Source organism: Ailuropoda melanoleuca, chromosome 8 (genome assembly GCF_002007445.2).
Source record: "Ailuropoda melanoleuca isolate Jingjing chromosome 8, ASM200744v2, whole genome shotgun sequence".
NCBI lineage: Eukaryota > Metazoa > Chordata > Mammalia > Carnivora > Ursidae > Ailuropoda > Ailuropoda melanoleuca.
The window spans coordinates 96,733,620-96,754,460 of NC_048225.1; the positions used below are offsets into that span (position 1 = coordinate 96,733,620).

At 40.5% G+C, this 20,841-nt stretch overlaps 2 protein-coding genes across 3 annotated transcripts in view; both read right to left on the minus strand.

Annotated features, from left to right (window-relative positions):
• Positions 1 to 728: 728 nt before the first annotated feature.
• Positions 729 to 9,251, minus strand: LOC100483970 (apolipoprotein R). Its single transcript, XM_002928678.4, has 4 exons — positions 9,051 to 9,251; positions 4,541 to 4,711; positions 1,709 to 1,884; positions 729 to 1,148 (listed from the first exon to the last, which is right to left on the minus strand). Exons 1-4 carry the CDS (start codon positions 9,154 to 9,156, stop codon positions 1,008 to 1,010), a joined length of 594 nt encoding a protein of 197 aa, XP_002928724.1. The 5' UTR covers positions 9,157 to 9,251; the 3' UTR covers positions 729 to 1,007.
• Positions 9,252 to 19,133: 9,882 nt separating this feature from the next.
• The window catches only part of C4BPA (complement component 4 binding protein alpha), a 28,945-nt gene continuing 27,237 nt past the window's right edge, over positions 19,134 to 20,841 (minus strand). For both annotated transcript variants that reach the window (XM_034666950.1, XM_034666951.1), the window contains exons 11-12: positions 20,163 to 20,338; positions 19,134 to 19,546 (exon numbers count right to left, since the gene is read on the minus strand). In XM_034666950.1, coding sequence (XP_034522841.1) covers positions 19,373 to 19,546; positions 20,163 to 20,338 — 350 coding nt within the window. In that variant the 3' untranslated portion in view covers positions 19,134 to 19,372. The remainder of the gene's footprint in view (positions 19,547 to 20,162; positions 20,339 to 20,841) is intronic.

Here is a 20,841-nt window from a genome sequence, read left to right on the forward strand (position 1 = left end):
AGTGGCTCTTCACCAATGACTGACTGGTACTGCAGAATGAAAGCCCAGTTCCTTTACCTGGAATTGCGACAAAGTGTAAACAAATTCATAGTCCAGAGTTCCCTTTGGGTCAAGGCCAAGCCACTTTCTGTAGAACTTGGCCTGATCACCGTGCTAGGCTCCTTCCCTGTCCTGTCCTGCTCACCCTACTCCTTTTCCTCTTTCTCCTTAGAACAACACTTCCTTAATAAATTACTTGCTCACAAATCCTTTTCTCAGGGTCTGCTTCTGGAGAATCTGGTCTAAGAGAGACACTAAAACCATTTTCATTGAAATATTAAGAAAAGAGTTGGAAGCCTTGGCCATACTCAAGGGTTTGGTGACACAAAGATTAGGCTTTCAAAGACTTTCGAGGTGGTTAATATTGGGTAGAAGGGATGCCGAGCAAAACCAAATGTAAAGAAGCAAGAAGTTATCCCAGAGAAATACTGGTGATCAAATAGAGAAAGAAGCCAGAAGACTTGGAGGAAGATGTGATGTCTGGCCCAGGCAGTGAAGGATGGGTAAGAAGTGAAGATGTAGGGTAAGGACACCTCAGATAAGGCACAAGTATTCATTTGCAAGGACTACATACACCTTGTGATACAGTAAAATAGAAAAGGAAGTTAATTAGAGACACATTAGGAAGTGATTGGTATAGGGCCCTAATTTTTCATTATACAGGCATTGTAGTGAAAACAAAGACATTGGATTCTTGATGGGTCATTATTTATTTCTGTCATTCCACCATGTCCAGAACAGCAGAAGCACAGGCTGATCAAAGATACAAATCAGCAGCTCCACATTATTGTTGGCACTAAGGATATCAACAGATTCTCCTAACATGAGTATATTTTTTCAGTAAACAGTATTTAAGAAACGATTAGTGGAGTTGCTAATGAGAGCAATGTACCTAATTCTCTATTTTTGCGGGGAGGAGGCAGGGGGTGCTGGTGGTGGATGTGCTGGTTTCTAAATGGCATTCCTCCTCAAGTCTGACTTTTGATCAGGTGTCCAATCTCCAGAGACAGCTTATACACCTCCAGGGCCCTTTTCACATCCTCTGGGTAGGGGAGACACTGTAAGAGTTTATTGCCAACGAGCACTTGCTCACAGCCCATCTGGTATTCCTAAAAGACATAAAAGGATAGACTTAGAGACTTCTGTCCAACTGCGAAAGTATAGGATGTCTTCAGGATGTCTCAGTGATGACAGGAAAATTAGAGTATCAAGCCCATCCTCAGGACTGATGGAGGAAATCAAAAGATACTCTGTCTTAGGGGAGTACCCAGCACTACACCAGCACTCCTCCTATGCAGTGAATGACTGTTGAAGCAGGGAAGGAAGAGGCTGCTGAAGACACCCAGGGGTCTTCTTCAGGGACAACGAAGGAACAGTTCTGATGGTTATGCAAAATCATAGCGTGTTTGTGGAAAACACAGGGCTAGGGGCCAGGTTGCCTGGATCTATGGAACCCTCCTATCTAGGGACTTGGTTCTTCTTGCTATAAAATGAATTAGAACTTGCTTGAACAAGTTCACCAGGTGCTTTGAGGCTGATTTCCAAAGTGATTTAAACAACTTGTGAGTCCTGATACAAGTCAGTTTTCATCAATGTTGGTTGACAGTGCTGTGACACCAGCTACAATTCTTAGAACATGATAGGACATCTTGAAATGTGTGCCACTTACCCACTTACACTTGGGCACCTCTGGGAACCAGATTCCGTTCTCTGAGCAGGTGATATTTTGAGAGCCAACCACACCATAGCCATCGTCACACCGGACAGTAACACTTTCAGGCTCAACATACTCGTCCTCATCCACAGACAGACCTCCATTTTCAATCTCTGGTTTCAGACACAGAGCTGTAATGGAAACACAATTTTGATCATCCTGTGATTCTCAGAATAAAATCTTATGGAAATGAAGAATACCGAGGGGATGAAAAACACTGATAATAAATTATACCTGCATGCTGAGATCGTTCTCTACCTCCATTGATTATATGATTATAACAATAATATTAATATTAGTAATGTTATTTTACATACTATTGTCAACATAAAACACTATTATTTTTCTAAAGATTTTATTTATTCATTCATTTGTTTATTTATTTTAGAGAAAGAGAGAGAGAGCACACAAGCAGGGGAAAGAGAAGAGGGGGAGGGAGAGAGAACCTCAAGCAGACTCTGCACTGATCGTAGACTCTGAGGCAGGGCTTGATCTCATGACCCTGAGATCATGACTTGAGCTGAAACCAAGAGTTGGATGCTTAACCAACTGAGCCACCCAAGTGCTCCATAAAACACTGTAATTGTCTCCGTTTGGCTAGACAGAAAAATTAGGTACAGATAGTTTATGTGACTTGTCTAAGGATGCATAGCTTTTAGGTGACATGATTATGATATAAACCTAAGGATTGTGGTCCTAGAATCTGAGTTTTTAAAACTGCAATATCTCAAAACCTCACTTTTTTCATGATCCTAAGTATGTAATTTTTATTCACATACCCTTAACATCTTCCTGTGTTAAATGAAGACAATGGTGGGAAATTAGTCCCTTGAGTTGCTATTAGCAGTGTGATTTTAAAATGGCACACCTAATCTTGGTAGTCAACCAGAAATCTCTTATTAGGCCAACTTCATCATGAGAAGATGAACGCCATGCGTGAGGCCCTAATGAGTAGTCATTTAAAAATGAAGCAGGTGCTTACTAAAATGTTGCTAAATCCTCACTGATAGTCACAAATCCTCACTGATAGCAATTAAAAATTGCTATCTCTATATGCAGAAACAGACCATATATACACAGGCACTTGAATTATGCCAAAGGTAACAGTGGGAAATACAGCCCATTTATTAAGTGGTACACAATTGATTATCCACTGGGAAAAACCAAATTTGACCCCCACTTTCTACCATAAACACATAGGAATTTCAAGTGGGTTGGTGATATCATTGTGAAAGGTAAAACAGTGAAGCTCTGTAGGAGAACATGTTTGTTGTATTTTGTTGTATTTTTGTTGTATTTTGTTGTACAGAATATTGCCTTGTGGAAGGCAAATATCTCTTAAACAAGACACAAAAGTTTCCAATATCAAGGAAATATTGATAATTTGAAATAAATTGGAATTTAGAACTTAAGTTTTTCAAAACCAGAACACTCATACCCAACTGGTAGAAATATAAATTGTTATGACCACTTTTGAACAAAATTTGACATCATCTACTAAAGATAAATATGTGTACACTCTACAAAACAGCAACTCTACTCCTGAGCTTATTCCTAACAGAAATGTTTACATATTAGTACCAAGAGACATGCACAAAAGTGTTCTTAAGAGCATTACTCATAATAGCCTAAAATATGAAAAACTCAAACTTCTATAAAATACATACAATGTAGTCTATTCATCCAGGGGAATATTATAAATCAATGAAAATGAAGAAACTATCACTATGTGTAAGAACATAGATGATTTTCCAAACCTAATGAAGAAAGAATCCAGATACAGAAGAGTGCAAGCAGGATTTCCTTATACAAAGTCAAAAAGGTGAAAAAAACTAATCCATTGTGTTAGAAGGTGGAAGAGGAACAGTAAAGTATCCCCCAAGCTGAAAAGGCACGTTGAAACCTAAAAACAAAGCAGACCATACCAAACAGTTTACACAGAGTTTTATTCAGGGTAACTTACTGATGGAGATGCGGGGGAATCAAGCCGACAACGATCCAGGCCCTGTACAGCTATTTTCCAAAAAGTCTGGACTTCAGTCCACAGATTTTTTTAGAGCCAGGGGACATTGTAGTGCAGGACATTATAGGGAGAGCGAACGCTTCACTTGCACCTAAGTGACAGCTAACCTTTCATTAGATCTTGTAGCGCCATCTATAGGTCAGGAAGAGGAAGGACTATTTTATCTCTAAGATTCATGGGAGCCAAGGAAAGCCTCCCCCTACACGGGCCTCGGTGGGTATTTCTGAGGTATGTATGTTAATCTCCAATGCGCCTGGAACACATAACCCCAAGAAAGGTCGTCAAACGAACAGGAACAAGATGAACGACCAAAGATGGAGTCAGTACTGTTAGCACTCCTACACATGGTGTTGGTAGAGTGACCTTCCTTGGGGAGGAGAGCGGGGAGTAACATGCCATGCTTCAAGGGTAGGTTCACGTTGTGATAGTTGTTGACCTTTACACTTAAGATGCGTACAGTGTTCTGTAGTATGTCACATTTCAATTAAAACTTTTATTAAAACAGAGCAAAAAGTGGTCCTCCAGATTACCTCCGAAAACATACACATTGGTAACAATGGTTACTTCCAAGACTGATAAACTGGGTGATGGTTCAGACTTTAAAAGTATTGTACCATATGCATGCATTAACTACATGAAACGAATAAATAAGTACAATAAAAAAAATGTTTAGTGTTTCCCCTGGCTGGAAAGAGACTCTAGGGTCATAATATTGACAGAAGCTCTACTTTTTAAAACAAAGTCATCAGTGAGGTGGAAGTTACCTTTACATTTAGGGGCTGGAGACGACCAGTAGGACTTCCTGCAGGTGATTTTAGACTCTCCAACCAGAACATATCCTTCATCACATTCATATTGCACCACAGTAGTATAGGAGAAAAATGAACTCACGTCTTTATGGGATCCATGGGCAATGCTCGGAAATACACTGCAGTCTTGAATGGTAAAAGAGAAGGGTGGAAGACAATGAGCTAGAGTTTAATTTAATTAATTCTTCTTATTTTACGGAAGGAAGTCATTAAAGTATACTGCAGAGGTATATTTCATTTCCTTGACAAAATCGATAGGAATGACTAACTGAGATCTTAGTTACTTGCTAGACACTGTGTTAATCATTTTATATATGTTAAGCCAACTGACCCCCACACTAACTCTCCGCGTCAGTTTGATCATCGTTCCCATTCTAGGGAAAAGGAAACTCAGCTTTAGAGGGATCAGATATTCCACAGAATGTCACAGCTAGTAAGTGCCAGTAACATGAATCAAACTTAGGAATTAAGCTCTAGTTTGTATCAAAGTCCCCTGGTACTTTCTGGAATACTGCTATTTCTGCTCTCTGTAGCGATCATTGGATGCTTACTTTATAAGGCATCAATGGATATTTAAAGGCCACAAAAATGGAAGTTTTGCTTGAAGAACAATACTCTAACACGGTCAAGTAACATCCCATAATTGATGAAGTAGGTAGCTCAGAATCCATTAGAAAAGTCTTGACTCCATCACCCAAACCAAAGGTATTAAAAGATTAGGAATTTGATTTTTAAATTCAAATTAGTCCTGGGTGAGGCAAACATGTGGGGACATTTCTCCTTCACACTGACAGAGGGGCTCTAAGGAGCCCACTGAGAAAAGCCACTACACCTCTTTTCAGTTTGGGGGGGACAGTAGACACAGTGGCCTATTTTTGAGCTCCTGCCTGGGAAATCTAAAATGCAAAGGTGGGCTGTCTAGTGGCTCTGCTGGTGAGAGAGAAGGACAGATTTCTGCTGCTTTGAGACTGCCCCGTACTCCTGGTGTTATTCGGAACAAAGGATGAGTGAGTACTTCCAGTGAATTGGAAATGGGCTGCATGAAAAAGACAGGCCTGGTGGCGTTGTCTTCAGGCCTGTGCAAAAAGACCTCCTGAGGTGGGAAGAAAGCCTCAGTAAAAGTAAATCTCCAGGAGTCACTAGGTCTTTAGGAGATAGAAAAGAATGTGATCAACCGGAATCAGAGATGGATCCCGGGATCAAGCAGACCAGGGAACTGCAGTTAGCAGATCCTCAGTGATGAGGAAGGACCTATTGAAAAACAGCAGCAACGACAACAAAACACAGGAGAGAAAGCAAGCTTGAAACACTCTTGATGCAAAGATTTGGTTCAGGTCAAGCCCTGTTTCCCTTACCTCTGCTCCTCCCAAAGCTTCGACTCTGAGGGTTCCAGAAAGCATAAGAACAGTAATTCCAAAGTAAGTTCTGTTTCAGTAAGGAGGAAAAGGAATTCACCTGTGTGTGAGTCAACAGCTACCATAGAGCATTTCTTAAACTGCAGATTAAGCCCCTCCATAGAAATATAAAAAAAAATAGCTCTTAATTTTTATGACCAGTCACACATATAGAGTTCTGTACAACACTTCTCAGGTAATATCAAGGAAGCATACTTGCAACGTACTTAAAAAGATAAGATGTAGCCGTGATATAGGAAAGATGTTAGGGTTTGAAGCCAATGGCCAAGGAAGAATTCTTGAGACATCTTTGTCTTTGGTGCAGAAAGGTGGTTTTATGAAAGCATGGGAACAGGACGCATGGGCGGAAAGAGCTGCACTGGGGTCACAAGGAGTGGCCCATTATATACTTTCAAGTTGCGGGGGTGGTGGTGGTCAGGGATAGTGTAAGTCTCTAAGGAATTTGGAAACAAGATTTTCAGGACCTTGAGGGGGCTACCTATTGTTGGGAAAAGGTCATTTATTACTGTCTAATAAAACCTTAGCCATGAGACCCCACAGATGTATATATTGGTGGGCCATATGCTTGGGGGATGATTGCCAACACGTATCTTGGGGGGTTTAGAGATAAAGGAAGTCTCCAAGAGAATTTTTATATGTTAAAGTAGGCTTACAGGACCATGGGGGTGGGGGAGGTCAGGCTAGGATTGCCTTTTGCCCTTAACAAAGTGTCAACATCAAGGCAGCTAAGTCCCTAGAGGAATGTCACTCCACCTCTTTCAAGGACTTGTCAGTGGGCTCTAGGTAGTAAGGAAGAACTGCTTTTGTTTCCCACATCAGCCACATACATAGTTACACCACAACTCTATAACAGTCACTCTAGTGCCAGATTAGGACAGGAAATGAGTTCTATAGGAGAAGGTGTTGGCAGTATGGAGGGACAGCCTCCAGGAGTAAGCTGGAGATAGGTCTCGAAGGATGGGTGGAAGTCGAGTGGTTGGTAAGATAGGAGAGACAGAGCAATAGTGGGCAGTGAGCAAAGTCTGGCATCAGAAGCTTATTACTGTGAGGGAAAAGAGCTTCATGTCAGAGCTGACAGTCATTAAGTACCATTTCAGAGGGTTGGGGCCATGGGAAATGGGAAGAGATGCGGGAACAGAAGGAAAAAGAGGAAGGGAAATGGAACCATGAAGAAATAATTGAAGGGTGTGACAGATTTGATAAGGCCTTCCTCTGCCACCTCAGATGTATGGGAGGGGGACTCAGAGATGAAGCTGGAGAACTGAAAAATCCCCTGAGCATGAAGTCCTTTATCTTGTACCAACCCTATAACTAAACTAACACTACCTCTCAGTAATTTTCATGCATCTGATGTGAAAAATCCTCTTCCAGATATTGCTTCCTTAATTAACCCATAATTTCCCCCTGACTACTCTTAGTGATGAAGAAAGCATGGCTTCCGCATTTTTAAATCAACAGGACAGCTCGCCTTGGAGCATTCAGCATTATTTTAGGGTCCAGGTTTTCCCTCTAAACTATCTCGAATCCTCAATTTTTATGCCATGATAGCTGTTTCAGAGGATATGTTTATAAATATTTTTCAGTATGAAAATTAATTTTCTCAGATAAAAAATAATGTCAACTAACAAAAGAGGAAAATATCACTTTGCTTAAAGGACATTTCCATTTAAATAACAGAACGACAAATTAATTTCCACAGCATCAGGCCTTCAATCGATTCTGGTAAGTTCTCTCAAACACTTTTGTTTCTCATTCTGGCAAAAATTTCCCTACATTTCAATAACAATGTCTTACATTTATAAAATGGTTTACAATTCCCAAAGTACGTTGTAATTTTACCTCAGAAAATTTACTCAGTATTTGATAACAGAATATGTATTTTAAAATTTTTATTTATCATTAGTTTTTAATCCCACTGTAGTTAACATACCTGCAATATTAGTTTCAGGTGTACCACACAGGGATTCAGCACTTCCGTACAACACCCAGTGTTCATCACAAGTCCACTCCTTAATCCCCATCACTTATTTCACCATCCCCCTGCCCACCTACCCTCCTGTAACCGCATATAGTGAAGAGTCTCTTTCTTGGTTTTCTCTTTTTTTTTCTTTGTTTTGTTTCTTAAATTCCACATATGAGTGAAATCATATGGCGTTTTTCTTTCTCTGACTGACTTATTTCACTCAGCATTATCCTCTCTAACTCCATCTGACAACAGAAAATAGTTTTGCTTTTTTGGATGGAAATTATTTCTAATCAGTCAGTAACTAAGATTGTGGATGGCATTATTAACCTATTTGGAAGGTAAATTTGTTTTAAGCATTTGGGAGCCCTGAACTATAAGAAACTGATTTGAAAATTCAAGATTATTCTTTGCTAAAGCAGCCTCACAAGGAATTTTGCATATCAACACTTTTTTATTCTAGACATAACAATAGCTTCTACCTGAATTAAAACAATTTCCTCTATATTTTAAAATTCTTCATTTTTATTAATACATAGGTTATTATACTCTCTCAAAAACATGATGAATTACCAGTATTTGACTATATTCCTTTAATTCCTTTTTTTTTTTTAAGATTTTATTTATTTATTTGACAGAGACAGAGACGGCCAGCGAGAGAGGGAACACAAGCAGGGGGAGTGGGAGAGGAAGAAGCAGGCTCATAGCGGAGGAGCCTGATGTGGGGCTCGATCCCAGAACGCCGGGATCACGCCCTGAGCCGAAGGCAGACGCTCAACCGCTGTGCCACCCAGGCGCCCCTCCTTTAATTCTTAATTTGGGAATTAAGAATTGTCCTCCAGGGGCACCTGGGTGGCTCAGTCCTTAAGCATCTGCCTTGGGCTCAGGGCCTGATCCTGGCGTTCTGGGATCGAGCTCCTCTGCTGGGAACCTGCTTCTTCCTCTCCCACTCTCCCTGCTTGTGTTCCCTCTCTCGCTGGCTGTCTCTCTCTCTGTCAAATAAATAAATAACATCTTTAAAAAAAAAAAAATTGTCCTCCATATCTTAGAGAAAATACCCTCCTTTCCCCATAACTACTATACTCACCACACAAGGCAGAAGGGCACAGAAGGGTCAAGATCCCAAAGATGTACAGGGCTGGGAAAGTGCTCTGCAACTTGGGGGCCATGGCACAGAGTCTCAGGGGTGCCATACTGGGGCTCAGTGTTCTCAGACACTTGAATCAATATGAAGAAAAGAATTCTACATAACAATTGAAATGGTGCCTAAGCCAATGTAACCAGCCTTGGCAAAGTCTCAGCTGTGTGTCACTAAAGGGGAGGGACGGGGGGAGTGACCAGAAGAGGAGGTGCTGAGCACAGCTGTGACAGAAGTCAGCTGATAAGGCTGCTTGGAGAGGAGTCTGGAGATTGACGGGAGGGCCCTTTGGGATTCTGTATGTAGTTATTGTAAACCTAAGACTCTCTTGCTGTTCAGATGGGGGCACATGATGAGTTCCTTTCTGAATATATCTGTGATTCCTCTCTGAGTAAACAAGAGCAAAAAGGCACAAGGGACTGCAGCTCACGATGCACAGTGTATTTGGTGGGTTCTATAGGAATTACAAGTCATAGCATGAGGGAAAATAGACTGTCAGAAGTGGTGCCTGTTTGAGAAGTGGTTTCTGTGATGAGAAGTAGGTATAACTTGCTCATAGAAAAATGAATTTTTTTTAAAAACTAGAAAATTAAATTTCTTTCTCGATAGCACAAAGTCTAGGCAGAACAGAGTAGTATGAGTCTCTAAGTGTGAAAATACTCAAGAATCCAGTCCATACACTTACAATTACAATACCTCAGTGGGAACCTCTTTTCTCTAATTCTTGGGTTTTCTAACGTACATACAACATCAAATGATTCACTCTGTGAAACTAACTGTTCTAGTGTGGAAGTTATTCGAGTCCGTGTTTGCAACACAGAAGAAGCATGCACTGCAAGTTAAATGTTTGAAGGTGATTAATTAAGAAGAAAGGAAGATTTATTATGACTTTCAGAATATCTGAATGATACTGGATCCTGGAGAACCTAGCATTTTGCTTCTAAGTACTAAACACAACTCGATGGAAGGCATATTTGTTATTCTTCTAAGATGTTAACCCCAGAACTAAGTTTCCCATAACCATCTGGGATTGCCTGGTTATTCATCCAGATCACTTCCTAAATTTAGTCTCCTTCAGTGGCACAGATGAAACTACCCACCTGGATTCTGTATCTTGCCCACCAACAGTGAATATCTGTTCCTTGAGGAGACAAAGATGGTTGCCTAAACAAAAGAGCAAACTCTGGAAATTGTCCTAAAGTGATCTTCACTACTCAGCTGAACTGGAATGATCACTACAATAATAGACGAAATGTTTATCTTTCAGAAATAAGAGTTACCAAATATAGCTGAACAAAATTCTTTGGAATATTACGGGAAGCACAATTAAATTTCAACTTCTTAGAGAGAACAGAAAGCAAGTAAATCCACTAAACAGTTGCTTCCTTTAAAAAGAGGAACCACAATAAAGAGAAGTAATTTAAAGGATCAATCAACATGTTTTGTTAACCTGCCTTTTATCTTTAAGCACATAGTGTACCAGAACTTTACATAAATTATTATAATGAGTCCTCAAAAAGTCTGATGACATGGCTCTTGCTTTCCTTGCTGAGGACACAGGTTCAGATAAATTAAGTAACCTGCCCCCTAAACTTCTCAGATAATTAGAGGCTAAGCCAAACATGAACCCAAGACTGATACTAAAATCGAAGCTTTTTCTTTAAACCAAAATAATTTGTACTTTTTGGCCAATAATGATTTCCTGTCAGGACACTGAATCAGCCATTTTGGAGTAAATCAACATCATTGGCTTTTACCCAATGGTACACCTACCCTCCACATGCTGCTGGCACTGCGATTAATGGCTTAGGCCCATGACCTCCAAAGCATGTACTGTGATGACAGGAGCCACCTCATTCCTGATATAGGAAGTTATACCCTGCTCCCCCAGGAGCAACCAATGCCTGACTGATCTTGGGATACCAAGCCCTGATTCCTTGTCTCAAGTCTGGACAACTCTGTGGTACAGTTGATGCCCTAGAGCCCACTGTGGATCAGATGAAGGCTACACTTAACCTGAGAGCACATTTTTGCTGAGTTCCTTTCCCTCTTGTTGTTTTCATTCTCTTATAGTTCCTTTTTCCCCTGAAAAGCACACCATCAAAAATTCATATGCGTCTGAATCCCTTCTAGAGATGTTGACTGAAGACAGTTTATACCACAAGTGGATCTAGGAAGCAAACTCTAAGAATGAGATTCTAGAATTGGATCACCCACCAGCCAACTGACAATCAAGACTCCATCCCTGGTAAGAGGTAAGGTATCGATAACCCTGGCTTACTGTACTGATGAAACTGTGAACATTTTCACCTGGTAAACTGTCATGCAGCATATGGAGAAAGATGCATTGGCTAATGAAATATCTCTAACATTTAAGAGGTGCAGAAGTAAGATTTTGAAAAAGGATTGTGAAATTGGGTGGCTGAGTACTGTTGATGCAAGCTCAGCAACCCCTCAGTTGAAAATTAAAGCTCAAGGCATTCAATCACAATTCAAATCCAAGTGTGAAATCCAGGAGCTCCTCCCTGCCCCCATTAGTATTTGAAGAAATTCTTACGTTATGTCAGCTAGCTTGGAGACTAATTATGCTAAGGACCAGGGTCAGGATATAATCATAAAACAATAATAAAATTTCAGTAAAAAAAAAAAAATTCTTAGCCTAGGCAAGTCTCTACTAAAAGTCAGGACACTTATGGAGGGAGTGATGTCCTTAGACTTGGCATTAGGATATCCAGGTAAATGCACTACAGAACCTTGAACTCCAGATTTCCCTAAACCCAAAGAGCTTATAAAATTGGCCCAGTTTCCCTTGTTATAAGATAGTACCCCTGCTGCTTGAAGACCATGCAGAGGAATCAAATACATCAGCTATCTTATAAGGTCATAACCGCTTTCCTCAAGATCTGCCCCATCTCACCTCCAGGCATCAGACCAATAGCTGAAATCAAATCTCGGTATGAACTGACTAAGGACATGCCGATCCTGCTAAGAGAGGAGAGGAATCATATGCAGGATCTGTGAGACCTAGTTAGCATGTATTAGGAGTTGGGAGAGCATGCCGAGGAGGGGATCATAAAGCTGGACAAGGGAGAGTTTGTCAGGATGGGGACACTATTCCATAACACAAGACAGCAATGCAAGTGCCCTGGGAGTCAGCTCTTGTGTGCTGCTGGGATGCTTTTGGAAGTTTAGGAAAAATGATGGTCAAAAAATGGTATAAAGATGCCAGAACTGCTAAGGCAGACTAAGTAGGAAATGATTAAGGACTCAGAGAAGTAGATATGTTAGAATGATCTATTTTAGGGGTGCTTGGGTGGCTCAGTTGGTTCAGTGTCTGCTTTTGGGGTCCTGGGATCCAGTCTTAAGTCAGGCTCCCTGTTCAGCAGGGAGTCTTCTTCTCCCTCTGCTATTTCCCCTGCTCATGCTCTCTCTCTCTCCCCCTAATAATAATAAAAAAAGAATGACCTATTTATAAAACCAGAAGTCCTACCAGCTACCCTGAGGATGTACTATTTACCAGGACAGTAAAGAATGCCCCAGTGACAGTTACCAATATTATAGGGAAACTCTATTCTGGCCAACTATCTGCAGGCTGCATTTTTGGTAGTAGATGCTATTATCAAATGTGGCTGCCTAATAACAGTGGGGACTTTAGAATCCCAGGATAGCAGGGCTAAGTAACAGCACTTAATCTTCAGAAGCGGATTGGGTGAAAAATACTGGAGGGCCAAGACTAGGTGATGCAAGAATGTGCCTAGGATGCAAAATCAAAGACGGCACTCATCCTCTGGGTTGCTCAAGTACTGACCCTGACCCTCAAAATGAGGACCTTCTTAAGGCTGAGGCATGTAAGGCAGCAAGGTCGGGAGGTAGTCAGGGGAGAGAATATCCTGACCTGTAGAAATCTCTGAAGAGGGTTAATAGAATATGGTGTTTCTTAGGGTAAGAGTTTGACAACATAAGTATGGCATGATAAATAATCAAAAAATTTCAAGAATGAGTGAGCCAAAGACTGAGATAAGCTGCTCCGATTAAAGTCATGATCTTTTGCCTAATTGTGTTTTTTTGACTTGATAATTTTCTCCCCCATCCTCAGACTTAAAGCAAGGACGGATCCGTATGAGGAAGGACTGTGTAACATCACAGCAAGTATATATAGTAGTATTTCTCCTATCCTTTCCCAAAGGAAACTTCAGTGATTTACTTTAGCAATTCTGCACTAGGATCTTTAGAGACTTGTTGAATCTGAGCTGTCTGTGATACCTGGAAGAAAAAGTATCACCATGACTCCAGTTAAAATAGCAGCTACAGGAGCCAGGCAATAAAAGGATCCCTAGTTTATGTTTACCTCACAATGATTCACTGGGCTTATGGGCCCACCGGGCAGTCATTTCTATGGCTCTCAAGTATACACAGTTTGTAGCAGTTTGTAGGACCCTTACATTAGTTCTCTGATCTCTGAAATGAGAGGTATCAAAGTAAGAAAACCCACGTAAAAAAATCTACAACTGATATTTAATAATGAAACACTGAATGATTTTCCCCTAAGATTAGGAATCAAAGCAGGGATATCTACTCTCATCATTCTATTGGAAGTCCTAGCTAGTGCAATAACACAAGGAAAATAAATACAAGGCACTCAGTTTGGAAAGGCAGAAACATAATTGTGTTTATTTTCGGACATGATTGTTTATTTGGTAAATGCCAAAGAATGTATAGAAAACCTGCTAGTACTTATGAAAGAATTTCATAAGGTCACAACATACATGGTCAATATATAAAACTCAATTGTATTTCTATATACGAGCAATGAAAAATTGGAAATCAAAATTTTAAAAATATTGCCATCTCAAAGGCAATAAAAGCCATTTTCAAAAGATCACATACCATATGATTCCATTTTGTAAAACTTTGTTAAAGTGACAAAATGATAGAAATGGAGAAGAGATTAGTAGTTACCCATGGTGGGCATGGTGGTCCAGGGGAAGGGAGTGAATGTAAATGCAGAAAGGTAGTTCAAGAGGGATCTTTGTGGTGATGGAATAATTCTGTAAATAGTGTAGAATTACACACACATATTGAGCCTATGTCAATGTCCTGATATTATCAGTATTATTCTAGTTCTGTAAGATATACCCATTGGGAGAAACTGGGTGAAGGGCACATAGGACCTCTCTGCACTGGCCTTGTGATTTTCTGTGAATCCATAATTATTTCGAAATAAAATTTTTTTTAAATGACACAAGCTCCATATGGTCCATGGTAGTGAAAACTCCAAAGCATTCATGAAAGAAAGCAGAGAAAGCCTAATCAAATGGAATAATATACGTGTTCATGAATTGAATTGAAAGACTCGACATTATTAAGATATCTGTTCTCCTCTAATTGAGCTAGAGATTCAAAGCATTCCAAACCAAATCCCAGCAGATGTTTTGTAGAAATTGATGAGCTATTTCTAAAATGTACATGAATAAGCCAAGGCCCTAAAATAGCCAAAACACTTTTGCAGAAGAATAAAATTTAAAAGACTCATACTTCCTGATTTCAAGACTTGGTATAAAGCTACATGATCAACACATTGTGGTATCGTCATAGGAATGGACTTATGGATCAATGGAAAAATAAAGTCCAGAAACACACTGACACATATATGGTCAATTTTAGACAGAGGTGCCAAGGTAATTAAGTGGGAAAAAGATAGTTTTTCCAATGAATGTTTCTCAACAGAACAATTGGCCATCCATATGCAAGGGGGAAAAAAAGGAAAAGAAAAAGAAAGGAAAAAGAACTTTGACTACTCTTACCCTTCACCATGTGCAAAAATTAACTCAAAATGGATCATAGACATAAATGTAAAACTAGCCAATTTGGGAACTATTAGTTTAAAAGAGACAGTATTTATTTATTTCTCTATGTATTCCACAGTCTATTTTCATAACAGAAAAAAAAGCTTCTCCTGTAGAACTAATATTTTCTTTTACCAAATAATGTAAATACTTGATTCATTATATTTTCCATTTTAGTTTGACTAAAAGTAAACAATAAAAATTACTATATAAATTAAATTTTAGAAAATTAACTTCTATCTCTCATGCTTTTGATTTTTTCATTTGTATTTTAGCAAGTTTATTTTTTTTTAAAGATTTTATTTATTTATTTGACAGAGATAGAGACAGCCAACGAGAGAGGGAACACAAGCAGGGGGGAGTGGGAGAGGAAGAAGCAGGCTCATAGCAGAGGAGCCTGATGTGGGGCTCGATCCCATAACGCTGGGATCACGCCCTGAGCCGAAGGCAGATGCTTAACCGCTGTGCCACCCAGGCGCCCCTGTATTTTAGCAAGTTTAAATTATGTGTATCTACTATAAGCTGATATATTCTAATTTTTTTGAAATTATTGTGTTTCTACTGGGTACTGAGCTAAACATAGAGAAAAAACTACTTAAGAAAATTCTTTAGCAAGAAAATTTTTCAGTTATATAAATATGCATCATTTGTTAAGTATAAATATTCATAATGAATGATAATCTTATTTTTTTTTAAAGATTTTATTTATTTATACGACAGAGATAGAGACAGCCAGTGAGAGAGGGAACACAAGCAGGGGGAGTGGGAGAGGAAGAAGCAGGCTCATATCAGAAGAGCCTGATGTGGGGCTCGATCCCGTAACGCCGGGATCACGCCCTCAGCCGAAGGCAGACGCTTAACCGCTGTGCCACCCAGGCGCCCCGATAATCTTATTTTTAAGCTGAAAAATATCGGCATCAGACAGTTGATGATCTGCTAAAATGATGGGAATACAGGATTAGGAGCTATTCATAGGACTATTTGTGAATCAGAAATTTTTGGAAAACTGTTCCTTTTCTGACCGTTTGCATCCCTCATTAGCAAACAGCAGCTTGAGGGGCGCCTGGGTGGCTCAGTGGTTAACCGTCTGCTTTTGGCTCAGGGGGTGATCCCAGAGTCCTGGGATGAGTCCCACATCAGGCTCCCTGCTCTGCTGGGAGCCTGCTTCTTCTTCTCCCACTCCCCCTGCTTGTGTTCCCTCTCTCACTGGCTGTCTCTCTCTCTGTCAAACAAATAAATAAAATAGTTAAAAAAGGAAGAAAAGAAAGAAGAAAGAAAGAAAGAAAGAAAGAAAGAAAGAAAGAAAGAAAGAAAGAGAAAGAAAGAAAGAAAAAGAAAACAGCAGCTTGGGACACCTGGGTGGCTCAGTCATTAAGCATCTGACTATTGATTTCATCGGGTCTGATCTCAGTGGATCTCCGTGTCCTGAGATCCAGCCCCAGGGTAAGCGTGGAGTCTGCTTGAGATTCTTTCTCCCTCTCAGTATGCCCCCCCACCCGCTCACACTCTGTCTCTTCTCTCTAAAATAAGTAAATAAATCTTAAAAATAAAAAAGAAAATGGCAGCTCAATCCATAATCTCCATTCATATATATTCTCCTTTTTTTTTTCATATATAAATTTTCATCTGAAATCTCTGATTTACCAACTTCCCTCTCCCCAAGATACTTTCTAGGGATGGGATAAATCATTTCAATAAGAAAAATAAAGGCTATCAATGCTGACAGGGTGAAAGTAATGTTGCATTAGAAACAGGCTGAGGGGTTTAGGGAGAAGCAGAGAGGCAATAATCTCATTTTGCATGGCAGAAATTCAAGTTAATAAAGAAGCAGGCAGGAAACTGGAGAATCTTTTTTGGAAGAAACGGAACAGCAATAGAGAAGACACCAATAAACACTGATATTTGGGCAATCCTCTGAATGTGGTAGGATATAAGCTAGGTTGTTAAAACAAAGGCAGAAGTTTATACCCCTCTTAAGCAACAATCCAGAAGCAGAGACATATTCACGTTGGTCAGCTGCTAAGCCCAATGAGGTCCTCTGGGGATAAGGTCCCTTCCCTGTTTGTCACTCTAACATCCCCTGGGGCATTGTCCTCCTCAGCATGGTGCAAGCGTGCTAGCCAACACCCTGTCAGCATTTCCTAGTGAAAGAGGAAGTGGAAGGTAAGCAGCTTCCTTTTTAAGGACCTGACTAGGAAGTCGCACCCATTAGGAGTTTGCTCCAAGGGACTGTGTGCCCTGCTGGTATTTATTTAAAGGGGTGAGGGCAGTTCTATTACTTCAAGGAAGTAAATCCTGAAAATGGATACCGGGAAACAATTAGCAGCCTCTGCTATAGCTCCCAATAAGAAAGAATAGCTTACTGATTTGTCTCCTCAAATACATGGAACTTAAATCAGCGCTTGGGGGTCCTATCCTTAAGAATGAACATATAAGGGGCGCCTGGGTGGCTCAGTTGCTTAAATGTCTGCCTTCAGCTCAGGTCATGATCCCAGCCCTAAGTCGGACTTCCTGCTCAGCAGGGGGCCTGCTTCTCCCTCTTCCTCTGCCTGCCACTCCCTCTGCTTGTGCTCCCTCTCTCTGTCAAATAAATAAATAAAATCTTAAAAAAAAATGAACATATAATCTAGAATCACCAACAGACGTTTGCAGAGACTAGAGCTTCCAAAGAAGCTATTATTAATATTCTATGATACATGTCAGTAGTCATTATATTCATAAACAGAACACTTTTTAAAAATGCTGTGAACATTCTCTAAAATTGATAAAACAATAAGATACAAAGACAAGGAAATATTCCCAAAGAACATGGGGGAGGGGCAAAACAGAGATGATGGTACAGAAAACAGAAAGAAAATATAAGAAAGTTATAGGATTGACAGAGGTCCAACATGTGACCAGGATATCCATAAAGAAAAAGAAAAAATAGAGAAGAGAAAATTACTAAAAAAAACTATACCAAGAAAATTCCTCAGAAAAAAAGAATAAGTTTCCTTATGCAAGAAAAGAGAGAAAGAAAAAAATATCCTGTAGTCTCTGTAAAAAAAATGGTTTCTGACTTTTCAATTGCAATATTGGAAACTACTGTACAAAGAAGATACTCTTTAAAAGTTCTAAAAAGGGGCGCCTGAGTGGCACAGTTGTTAAGCGTCTGCCTTCAGCTCAGGGCGTGATCCCAGCATTCTGGGATCGAGTCCCACATCAGGCTCCTCTGCTGGGAGCCTGCTTCTTCCTCTCCCACTCCCCCTGCTTGTGTTCCCTCTCTCGCAGTCTGTCTCTCTCTGTCAAATAAATAAATAAAATCTTTAAAAAATAAAGTTCTAAAAGAAGGTTATTTTTAACCCTGTTTTCCACACTCAATGAAATTATTAACCAAGCATTCAAATAAAGATAGTTGTAAATATGCAGAAGCTCAAAGTTTTACTTTCTAGGTATCATTTCCTATGCAGCTCATCGCCGAGGTTCTCCAGTAAATAGAGGAAATAAACCAAGGAAGTGGAGAAAGTGAATCCAAGAAGCAAAAGCAGAGCAGGAGGGCGAGTGCACAGATGTGAAACCGCCCACTCATTCTGAAGTGTGTAGCGGACACTGCCAAGTTCCTGTCGATATTGCTCGGGCTCCACTGCTTTCGCACATTCTGGACAACTTTGAAATGTCAGTATCTGCTTTGTTTGCCCAGGGTTTTTCAAGAACTATTGAAGGTTATTCTGACAACATGACAACAGGTCAAAAATAATTAACACTTCCCAGTAGGAGACTTTAATATCCTCAATATCCATAGAAGTTACCCCAGCTCCCTTGCCCTTTGAGTAAGATAACTCTCAGGTATGTGTTTGACACCCCTTCATTCTTTCCCCATGGGTTCAGCTCACCGACAGAGGCAGGTGGCTTGACAATGCTCCTCTTAGTGAGGCAGAGGGCAAGTGCGTGGGGATTGGTAAAGGGCATGACTCCCTTCAAATGGGGAGAAAGGATTTTGGGGTGTGTTGACATTTAATCTAAATACTGGGGACCTGAGGAATTTGCACATGTCAAAATGCGCAGTGAGGCAACCAGGGGGAAATGCTTTGCTGTGAGCCACGTCCATGTCCAAGGCCCTCAAAGTAAAGGAAATGAATTAACTTTATGTAATGTATGTAAGGGACCTCATGAAGGACAGAGTCCTAATGACCACAAAGACAAAAAATCGTTTTTGATACATACATTTTTACTTGAAAAAATGTGTGCTTTGGGTCCAGAAAAGGAAAACCGTCAGCTACGAGACAATCAATAAATCTACAGTCACAAACCCCTAACTGTGAACAAATTATCCTTTCTAGACATTTATTACCATGAATGATGGTGCGAAGGGGACAGTAGAGTTGGTAAGCTGAAGTGATATGTATTGTATTGAAACCAGCACGTTTCTCCCTCTTTTGGGGGAAATTATGGTGGTGACTCCACAGTATATTTCTTCACCTTTTCTATCTGTCGTTCCAGTACTTCAATCTCCAAAGAATATCTATACAGCTCCAGGGCCATTTTCACATCCGCTGGGTTGGGGAGACACTGCATGATCTTTCTGCCTTTGCCGACATATTCACAGCTTTCAGGGACCACCTGAAAGAGATGTAGATGCTGGGTGTGGTTGAGTGGCTTCTCTCCAAATCAAGAAGGAGCAGGGTTGAGGGGGGATCTCTCGACAATGAAGGATTTCAGGTTCAGAGCCAAGACCAAGCATAGGAATGCTGGTGAGCAGGAAAACCAGAAAATACCTTGGGTCCCACCATAGTCCTTCCCAGAGGGATGAGCACCTGTTCTGAGACAGCTTCTCAGGAGGCCTCTGTGAGGACAGAGGCTGTTTCTGAGACCATCCAGAAATGGAACACAATGTATTATATCATCTAGAAAAAGTCCCAGGTATCTGAGACCCTCTTCTCCCTAAGGGGCTTGGTTTTTCCTTGTTCTCCGGTGAGAAAGGAAAGCTTGTCTNAGGTATCTGAGACCCTCTTCTCCCTAAGGGGCTTGGTTTTTCCTTGTTCTCCAGTGAGAAAGGAAAGCTTGTCATTCCTACCTGGCCACAGTGCTTCAAGAAAGAAGAGAATTCCTTCGAAGGACTCAGAAATGACTCCTGACAAGTCAGATCTCACCACTGCGGGCTGGGACAGTGCCTGGGCTTGAGGCCCCACTTTTAGGGTGGCAAGCACAGGAGATTTTCTTGAATCATGCCACTTACCCACTTGCACTTGGGCACCCCGGGGTACCAGGTTCTGTCCTCCAAGCAGGTGATACTTTGAGGACCATCCAATTCATAGCCAGAGTCACACTGGATGGTGACATTTGCAGCCTGAAGATATTGATCCTTATTCACAGACAGCTTTGCATGGGCTATTTCTGGTTTTGGACACAGAGCTACAATGGAAACACACTTTTAAGCAATATGTAAATCTAAGGAAAAAGACTTGACAACAGGCTAGGATGATAAGAATTAACTATCATGGGTGCTACCAAGTGTTTTGTCTTTTCTTTTGTGCTGGTAACAATGATATTTGTTAACATTCTGGTTGACCATTGACCACAGTTATAGCTCAGAATCAGGCTAAGCATTTTATGTGATTCAGCTATATGAGGTAAGGACTGTTATCACTCCCATTTTTCTAGGAGACAGTTGAGATATGGACAGGTTAAGAAACTTGTCCGAGGTCATTAACTTCTGAAGAACATGATAGGATATAAAAAAGCCATGTGACCCCAGGTTCTCAGCTATCAAAGCAAGTATCCCTTAAGTCTTGATCCCATTAAGACACTGGGAATGAAATGTTCCCTCCTACCGATTGGCTCCCTTGTATAATGGAGACCGTGGTGGCAAATAATCCCCAGACATGCTGATGGCAAAGTGCTATTAACCTGTTTGC

What these genes read in the sequence shown, in the direction of transcription:
- LOC100483970 (XM_002928678.4), bottom strand. Translation starts at nt 9,156, where the DNA reads ATGGCACCCCTGAGACTCTGTGCCATGGCCCCCAAGTTGCAGAGCACT. An exon ending in TCCAGCCCCTAAATGTAAAG is followed by an intron (nt 1,885 to 4,540) that starts GTAACTTCCACC and finishes TTTCCATTACAG; the next exon opens with CTCTGTGTCTGAAACCAGAG. An exon ending in AGGTGCCCAAGTGTAAGTGG is followed by an intron (nt 1,149 to 1,708) that starts GTAAGTGGCACA and finishes TATGTCTTTTAG; the next exon opens with GAATACCAGATGGGCTGTGA.